Genomic DNA, 10,265 nt, shown 5'->3' with positions numbered 1-10,265 from the left:
AAATTGTCGTTTCTGCCGTTTCCCTCACTACAGCAACCAAACAAAAAAAATAAAGTAGTGGTTCATCAGGAGTTCATCAGGGGGTGTTATCAAAAACATCATTGGAAAGCTAAAAATATGCTCTTTTCAGTAATATCATAATAAAGTATAGTTTGTATTTAAAAAAATACAACTTTATGTTATATCTCAAAAATTATCAGCTATGTTAAAAATTTTTCAACGACAGTATATTCTACTCAAAAAAGTGTCTTAAGAAAACCCCATTTCTCTAATTTCAAAAATAAACGAAATATGAGCATTTTTTGAAATCACTAAAATTTGACTTTTTGGCTATAACTTAAAAACAAAAGAAGATAGAGATTTGGTCTTTACGGGATTGGCTTAGTCTCGAAAAAAGAGACCGAGGCATGGCACCTACTTTTTTCGTATCTCTTATAGTTTCTGAGATAGCCTATAATAACACCCAAATTTGCCCACCCTGTACATCAAGTATAAGCTTTTCTATCCTTAATAATTGTACGTTTAATATTTATTCTAATAAATAATTCATTGTTTAGTTGGTTGCTATAAAGAAATGGTTGCTATAAAGAAATGAGATACTTTTCTTTACGATTTGTAATAAGGAAATATAGGCCATTTCCAGATAGTGTCTGAAAAACAATAATATTGAGAAGAAGTCGTTTAATTTCTTCATTAACAAAATCGAGAGTCGTAATAATATAAATATTTTTTTCAGATAGCAATAATTTACAAAAATGTGTTATAATTTAAATAATTTATTAAAATATTGAACATCCTTCAAAATTGCGAGTCATGTATTGTCAACATTCTTATTGTTCTCATAATTTATTCGTTACATACGTAATTATAAGATGCATAAATACATTTCCATATCCAAATATTAATATAAAGAGTTCAAAACATTGCAACTTCCTTCATTGTCTTATTACTTTCTTTTATAGATTGTCATTTCCGCGAAATGAGTCCAATTACTGAATTTTATACCGGAAAAACGGTTTTAATAACCGGCGCAACTGGATTCATGGGTAAAGTTTTGCTGGAAAAGTTAGTGCGAAGTTTCCCGGATATAAAAAAAATCTACATTCTTATACGTTCCAAAAAAGGATGTAATCCGCAAGAAAGAGTTAAGCAATTAACGAATGGCGTCGTAAGTTATTAATTTCCAAATGATGTAATAAGTTAAAAAAATTAAATTTTAAAGGTATTTACATTTCATAACATGAACGCAATAGCTTACGATAAAATCGAGGCAATAAGTGGCGATATTATGATGGAAAATTTGAATCTGTCCGAAATCGACAAGAAAAAGTTAATTGAGGAAGTATCGATTGTATTTCATGTTGCCGCTTCTATTCGTATGGATCTTCCGCTAAAAGAAGCCGTAATAACTAATACTACATCGACGTATCAACTATTTAAATTATGCATGAATATGAAAATATTACAAGTAAGTAGTACTATAAAGGCATAATATGGAGATATTATTTAAAAAAAATATTTTAGGCGTTTGTCCACGTATCTACAGCTTTTTGTAACGTTGAAATTGATTACATGGAAGAGAAAATTTATCCTATGGATGTTGATCCTTATAAAATTATGGATCTTGTTAAATGGATGGATGAGAAATCTTTAGTTGCGATTACAAAAAAGTATGTATTTGCTTATTTCAAAAAATAAACTAGGTAAGTATTGTATTATTTTGTATGGCTTTATTTCTTTATTGAAAATGACGCGTTTTAAACCATAATTTGGAAAAAGTTCACTCTTGTTTTCTATGTACCAAAGAATAAAGAAATGTAATTCTTTTTTCTGGCATGCGTTGTGATCAAATAATTGATTCATCAAAGGAGATAAAATAAAACAAGAAATCATAACCTATTACACCCACAGGAAATAAGTATTGATATAAATGATAAATTGTGCGAAACATTCCGATCAAATATGAAGAAAAAAATGATCAAACACATGACAAATGTGATAAAAGACCTAAAAGAATGTGAAGAAGAAAATTAATCAAACTCAGTGCTTACTTTAGAAGTTGATAGCTAGAGAAGGAAAAGATTTATCTTGCAAACTCAATAAAACAAAACGTTTGACTAAATGCTTACAAAATATGCAAAAAGCGTTTGTGTTTAGAAAACTGCCAAATGGTCTGCCAATGTATGCTGCGCTTCTCTTTTTTGCCTTTGATTCCTTATTTTGTGATAAAACTGTTTTGTATTATTCATTCTATTGTCTTTCTCTCTCACCTAGAGCTTGCGATACCGGCATCCCGGGATCCCGAAAACCGGGATCCCGGACAGTTTTTGTCCGGTATTATAAACCAAAAGTATTGATGGCAAAATACCGGTATTTCGGTATTATTTTTATTTAGCGCCCTCGATGGCCGGGGGCGGCCGATGTCTTCGAAAACCGCCGTGCTAGTTTGATGTTGTGCTGGAAAATGACGTAGAGAAATTTGTTAACTATCTTATGTCCGTACTAACCTCATTTTTTCAAGTGACATTTTTTGATCAGTGGGAACACCATCTACAAGAAATATCATTTTGTACTCTGACAGAATGTTGAAGATAACGAAAACTCAACCTTTGATGACGACAACTTAATGTTCGTGTACAATAAATTTGTCATACCTAACCAACAATAAAATAGTCTCTGCATACAACTATATTTGGAGTTTTTACTCCATAATGGTGTTTCAGGTCAGTTTGATTCGTGTAATGTCCCACGAAGTATAACAGTAGTATGATAAGTCTGACAAACTACCAAGAGCCATTATGTTAAAGGTTCTTTCTTGAATCTGCACCTTTCCAGAAAATTCCAAAACAGGAATTCGAAAGAATTCCACAGAGCTTCAGATGATGAAGTGTAATTTCATTTTTTGACGCGACAGTGAAGTGACCTTTAAGATTATTGGCACTTTGTACAGATTCCTAGTATCTTTCCATCTTATGCTATGTTGCCAATCTAAAAATATAGTAGGAATTAACCTGTTGTTAGTAGAGATGACGCCGCAGAGGGGAAAAATTCTTACAATTAGATATAGGGTAAACGCACCAGTGTTTGACCTGTTAAGGATTTTTTAATGTCAATGTTTGACCGAGTCATATTATTTTTCTTGTAGATCCCTCTGCCTTTACATAAAATGATCAAAAAAAAAAATCAAATACACATTTGATTCATTTAAAGTTACCCTACATATAAAATATAACATCACGAAGTAATATTTTTTTAAAATTAAAAAATAAACCAGTATTTCGCATTTAGTGTTTGACCACTTTGATTACATTACTGGACCAATAATATCTAGTCTTTGACCTTAAAACCGTCAATATTTGACCGATTCTTAATATAATATTCATTTTAATTATTTTTTCATACTATTTTGTTCACAAAAAAATGTTTATATTTTTTGACTCTTTAAGAACATCTTTTAAAACAGGAACAAAATGCTCTTGACTTAACTTTTCACCCAAATTTTGTGTTTTCCAACTTGGTTTTTGAAACAGGAAAACCCCTATTTGCTGAATGAAACAACCATTCAACCAGCAGTTTTTCTTCATCACAATTTAAAAATGCTGCTGGGTCCATTTTCCTCTGCACTGGTGTTTTTCCTTTTTCTTTATAAATAAGATTTTACTTTGGAACGTTAAACATCTTGGCTGCTTTTTCATAAGATAAACCCCTACTTCTTTTGAAGACTTTCTTCACTATTTTTAATCTTAGGCTTCGTTGTCATATTGGTACTAAAGAAATGTTAACCTGATTCATATTTGCTAAATTTTCCATATCGATTTTCCATTTTTTGATAATTGGCCGCTGTAAGAGTCAGCGTTTGACCAACCTTTTATCCTTTTAATTTTACAGACTCATTACTGTTTAAGTGCGGTCAATTACTTTTATTGTTATAAAAAAGGTCTAAAAAAATAGAAAAGAATCAAACATTTACACTTATATTTATATTACGCTTAAATATTTATAAAATTTAAAATCGGTTAAAAAACTCAGTTGTGAGTGTGTGTGTCCTATAAATGACCAAAAGAGGAACCAGTAATTGACCGCATATTTAAACTGATCTGTATCTCACTTTTAAAGTATAAAAGTTTTGGTCAAATATTAAACAACTTAAACGGGAAGATATAAGTTTTAAAAACAGGTATTACACATTTTTCCATTTTATTAATTAAATTTAAATCCTTGTGAGATTATAAAACAACAAATTCGTCTAGTATTTGACCGTTTGGTCAAACACTAAATTTTAATTAAATTTACAACTACCAGTCATTGATCAGCTTTATTTCAAAAAACAATTAATTAAAGCGGTATTTTTTTAATATAACCAATAGAAAACATTATTAGATCACTGGCAAACAAAAAAAAAACATTATACATGCAAGTACGGCTGAATAGTACTATCCTGTTTGGGCGAATTTCTAAACATAAAAATTACGCTTTTTAGCACGATGCGAATAGGCCGGCAGTTAGCGCGAAATTAAACAACAAAAACTCAAGAACGGTATGGTCGTGGACTTTTTGTGTACTAGGGAGTGCAGAGGAGACTGGTGGCTATTTATGGATATATTTACATTTTTTCAGATATTCCAAGGAATCTCTTATTTTTTACATTTTTTTACAAAAACGTTCAAACACTGATCAACGGTCAATTACTGGCGTTTTACCCTATTTAGTGAGTAAATTTTTTTATAGTAATACCGGTATACCGGTTTTAAAAATTTTGAATACCGAATACCGGTATTGAGATTTTGGTCCGTATTGCAAGCCCTACTCTCACCATAGGCGTTACAGCCCAAATTGACTCTTGGCCTCCTTTATCTTTTGCCTAAAATACTCCCGGTCAAGAGCTACTTTCTTCCACGTCGTGACGCTCATAAATCGTTGTGCGCCCTCCCATCGTTTTCTTGACATCCTTCTTAGTCTCTTGCTTTGCATTCTGGTACTTAAGAACCTCTTAGGGATTCTATTCCTAATCTCGCTCATTTGTATTTCATGACCACCCCATTTCACACTTTACAACCTGATGAATACTGAGACAGGGCTTCCTTGAACAGATGGTTAACTTCCACGTTCTATCGCTTTCTCCATATCTCATTCTCTGCTATTGGACCAAATATTTTGTTCAGAATTTTTCTTTCAAATACTTCCAGCTTATTCTTTCCGCTCTCTGTCATAATCGATATCTCGCATCCATAGCACCGTATAGTTCTAATGATGGTTTTATAGAGTCTAATTTTTGAATGTCTATGCACACTTTTGGAATGAACTACATTTGATAGGGCAAAGTAGCTTCTGTACACGGTCCTTATTCTATGTTGTATATTGGTTCCTTCGATCCTTCTATACCGGGTATACTGACAAGGGTACGGAGCGGTAAGACCGAGAGGTTTGGGAAACAATTCTTATCAGCAAAGTAGGCAAGGAATACATTTAAATATTCCAAAAACCGTTCCCCGTTAAGGGTTTCGTCAAACAGATTTAGGCTTATAGTTTTCGAACAAACTCCAACCATTTTGATGCTAGACCTGACGCGTCCGACCCACATTGGAACATTGCTGTAATTTGTACGGATTAATTTATTAGTGAGTTTGTTTTTCCGACATTTATATGGCGTATGACGTATTCAAGGGTCAAGTTAAACCTTGTCGGAGCAAGTCCGTCCCCTTGGCTGAAACTCATTTTTGATTCGGGGTCGAGTTTTGACTCTTTTGCCCGTTCGTCTTTGTTTTCCATTTTTGTTGTTTTTTGTTTCAATTTTTTTTGAATGATTGGGTGATCCACCTGATGTGGGGTTTCTTTCTTTTCTTTGTGTTGGTTCATTTTTTTGTCTTTTGTCGTTTGGGTTTGAAGCCGATGTTTTCGGATTCCCTCTTGCGTTTCGTCATTACTGTGGCTCTTTTGTCTGTTTTTCTGGGTTTGTTTGAGTTGCTTTTTGTATCTCTGGGTTGTAGTGGTGTTTCATTTTTTTGATTTATTTATCGGTAGTCTCCTCTATGAAGGTTACCATGTCTTTAATGTTAGCTTCCTTTTTTAGTTCAGTATTGCTGACGTATCTCTCTGCATTGTCATTCTTAGAATCTTGTTAAGCTTTCGTTGTAGTTGGTTTAATCCGCTTTTGCTGGCTATGTTCCATATCGCTCCCCTGTAGATGGCCGCTGGTAGGATGATTGCTTTGAAAATATTTATTCTGTTCTCTATGTTAAATTTACTGCATCTGTTAATGATTGGGTAGAGTTGTGTTGCTAATCCTCTTACTTTTTTTTTGTTTCTTCGATGTGTTTAAGTTTAGTTTTTCGTCTAGTATGATGCCTAGATATTTAGCATGCCTTTTCCACTCTCTTTCTTTTCCGTTTATTTTGATTTTTTCGGGGTTGGGTTTTTTGGTGACCTTGTATGAACATGACTGCTTCTGTTTTTTCTTCGTTTGCTCTGATCCTCCATGTATTCATGTATTTCATGATGGTATCAGTGGCTTCTTGTAGTCGTTTTTTAATGAATGATTTCATCCTGCCCGTGGTGTATATTACGTTATCGTCTGCAAACGGTGTTGGTCGGCGTTGGAATATCCGAAATATAGATGTTGTATAGCATTGGGCCCAGAACGGAGCCTTGTGGGACTCTGGTCTCTACATCTGTTCCTTCCGAAATTGTATTCTCTATTTTGACGTGGAATTTTCTGTTTTGAAGGTATGACCTTATGATTTTAGTTACTCTTGGTGGTACGTTTGCTTTCTTCATTTTATAGATTAGGTCTGCGTGCCAGACTTTATCAAAAGCTTTCTCAATATCCAGAAAGACCGCCGAAGTGTGTTCGCTGACATTCAGAATTATTGGCGCTGGTTTACCCTGTTTGCCATTAGTGCGGGTAACTTTTGTTATTGGGTATCCTTGTGCCATTAGGTCTATTTCTGCTTCCTCTAGGATCATCTCGTGCATGACTCCCCTAATTACCATCTTCAGCTTTTTTTCTGACCTTAAGTCGTATGTGTAGAACTGAATTTGCTCATCTTCTAATAGTTTTTTGAGCTGTCTGTAATCATCGTCGGTTATGGGTTCTATGTTTATTCCCTGTGCAACCAGTTTTGCTTTTACGTAGTTTATTTTCTTGTTGGCTCACGTGATTCCATTTCTTTTTTGCGTTAGAACTAACGGTGCTACTCTCGATTTCTTTATTGCGACGGCTGTTGCCATTTTTTTTTCTATTTGGTGTGTTGGTTCTAGTTTATTTTTTGGCCTCTGCTCTCTTTGTTCGTCTTATAGGAGGAAGAGACCCTCGTCGTGTCCTTCTTCTTCCATGTTGTCTTCTTCGTGGTCGCTCAGTTGGGCATATCTGTCGCTTGTTTCGATTTCTAGATCTTCTTGTAGTATTTTTCGTTTTTTCTTGCTTATCGCTGGGCTGAACCCATCATCTTCGTTTGTGGTTTCTCTTCTCTCTTGAAGTAACATCGCGATGGACCTCGCGACGACGACAACTTGTTTTATGTGCCTGAGGATGATTGACCTGAATCGACTTGACACCGACGATTGATGATGACGTCCCCTTGTTGTATGCCTTTATTTATATCTTGACTTTTTTTCTTTGATTTTTTAAAAATGATAAGTGATTAACAATCTCTTAAAAACGGCAAATCTGTCAACATTGTGAACGTTGGCAAGTAACTAGTTAAACTTGGAATCTCCGTATCCCAAATTTCTTCACGTTACGCTCTCTGTCATCTCATCACGTCTTCTCAGATCTCTCATATTTCGTACTTTGTCTAGGATTGTAATGCCTTTTGTACCTTTTAAGGTTCTCATTTCTGTAGTCATCATTATGGCTTTTGTGTCAGACGTTTCAGCTGCAGTCTCGGCAGCACATGTGAGTACAGAATGTTGTTTTCTACGCCATATTATATCTATTAGGTAACCTGATATTCTCGCTGTCTTCTTTGCCTGATTCCTCACTTCATCCATCAGCCGCCTGTTGCTAGACGTTTCCACCCCAAAACAGTTATACGTCATTACTTGGTCTATTATACTTGGTATTATATATTTCTCCCGCTTTCATTATTCCTGACCCAGCTTTCTACCGAGGTTGGTTGCTGTAATCTTCCGCAAGGTTGGTCAGGTTGCCAGAGAGCACCAACTAGGCGGTGGGAGTCGGGATTGGATAGGAGAGCCTTGACATCAATTGGGTACGATGTCATGTATTACGCATCACTACCGCTTTACATCCCAATTTTAACTTAAATCTTCAAAAACCTCATAAAGATAAAACAGGAACAAACTCCAGAATATCTTCTAATTTCACCTCAGCACATATTTCCCATATCCTATACTTACACGATATAACTCAGATTTCGGATAATATTTTAAGAATTGAACAAGTGGAAGGGAAATCTTTTTTCTCCTCTAGCATATTTTAACAAAGAACTGTGTTATAGTCCTTACCACGAGAAACGCGAATGAGTCATTGCTTGAAACTATGCGAAATAAGACTTGGACGTAGGGCTTAGATTACAGCACTTTTTTTAAGAATGGGCAACCAAATACACGTAGAGTATATGTTATGGTGATAATGTAGATTTAGATGTTACAGAAATCAACAAAGTTGCGCCCTTTATATCCACTAGTATAGCCAAAATGCAGAATTACATACCCATAAATGATTCAAATTAAACTTTGCAAGAAATTTCCTTAGTAGTGGAATTATATGCCCGATTTATAAAAAAGGAGAAAGAGGAAAAGGTTGACGCTCTCTTTTAGAGGAGAGCGTCAACCTTTCACCTGTATTACGGATAATGAGAGACTAATTGGAGACTTAGATATTACAGTGTCTATGATTGAGAACTTACCTAAAGACAAAGATTCACGAATAGGCTACGACAAACCCAACACAAAGTCATAATTTTTATGCACATATATTTAAAATAATATTAGAAATTAAACAAAAAATGTTTTTAGATTATTAGGACCCCATCCCAATACATACACTTTCACCAAAAGGCTTACTGAACTTATCGCGAAAGATATGGGTGATAAAATTCCCATTATCATAACAAGACCATCTATTGGTAAGGGTACAACGTTTCATTAAAGCATAAACGAGAATCTTGGAATACAAACTTTATAAGGGAAAAATACAAAGATTGTTATTCCAAAAATTCCGTTTCATTTCACACTAATATTGTATCATTCAAATGACATTAAAAAAAATCCGTTTTAGTTATGCCTTCACTAAAAGAACCTATTGCTGGTTGGGTAGATAGTTTTAATGGACCAGTAAGCTTATTTTACGCAGTTGCAAAAGGAATTTTAAGAATAGCGCTAATTGATGACAAAAGTGTCCCACAAATGATACCGGTTGATGTTGCTATAAATTCTTTAATTGTTAGCGGATACGAACGGGCTACAAACGTGTAAGATATATTTAAAAAATAATCAATCTATCTACTGTATGTTGTATACAGATATTCCCCAAGTGTGCTTAACGTAACTATCGGTAACGTTACTACCCCAACTTGGAGCGATTACTTCAATAGGTGTGAAGATTATAACCGGGAACATCCATTTAAATTAGTTTTCTGGTACCCCAAATTCACTGCTACAAAGTCTTATTATCGATACATGATCGATATGATTCTATTTCATATCATTCCAGCTCTGGCCATTGATTTTATAATGATTATATTTTTACAGAAACCTTTGTAAGTATCTATAAAATAAATATAGATAAACATCATTGTAAGATAAATTATTTTTTATGAATTAAAGCTTGACTGCCATTCAGAAACGATTGCTACAGACTTGGAATGTTTTGCAACACTTTACACTAAATAAATGGTCCTTTGATAACACCAATTGTATACAATTAAACGAAAAACTTGACGATAATGATAAGAAGATGTTTCCTATGCTTGCTCGTTTACAAGGAATAGAATTTGAAAATTACAATATTAATAATTGTAAGACATCGGCCAAATACTTATTTAAGGAACATTCAGAAAATTATTCTATTTACAAACTGCGTAATAAAATGTAAGTTGTGAAGAATTAAATTATGAATAACTTTTTAATGGACATATTTATTTTTCAGATTGTATCTATTAGATCTGTTGATTAAGCTGTGTTTTATTTATGTTGTGTTGAGGTGGGTTTTAGGAAAATATTTTTAGTTATAGAAAATGAAATGTTAACATAAAACATTACCCTTAAATTGCTAATTACGTCTAATAAATCGATTTTATTAA

General features: G+C 33.8%; 1 protein-coding gene across 1 annotated transcript; it reads left to right on the top strand.

The window, feature by feature from the left end:
• The first annotated feature begins 932 nt into the window (after positions 1 to 932).
• LOC111419711 (putative fatty acyl-CoA reductase CG5065) lies at positions 933 to 10,265 on the top strand. The gene is made up of 8 exons (XM_071200767.1): positions 933 to 1,168; positions 1,223 to 1,468; positions 1,525 to 1,670; positions 8,980 to 9,089; positions 9,242 to 9,434; positions 9,486 to 9,722; positions 9,790 to 10,053; positions 10,112 to 10,265. The coding sequence occupies exons 1-8, from the start codon at positions 980 to 982 to the stop codon at positions 10,188 to 10,190; spliced, it is 1,464 nt and encodes a 487-aa protein (XP_071056868.1). The 5' UTR covers positions 933 to 979; the 3' UTR covers positions 10,191 to 10,265.

The sequence above is a fragment of the Onthophagus taurus genome, unplaced genomic scaffold, assembly GCF_036711975.1.
Source record: "Onthophagus taurus isolate NC unplaced genomic scaffold, IU_Otau_3.0 ScKx7SY_14, whole genome shotgun sequence".
NCBI classification, from domain to species: domain Eukaryota; kingdom Metazoa; phylum Arthropoda; class Insecta; order Coleoptera; family Scarabaeidae; genus Onthophagus; species Onthophagus taurus.
The sequence above is the reverse complement of the archived record's forward strand: the minus strand, read 5'-3'. Positions and strand labels throughout refer to the sequence as shown.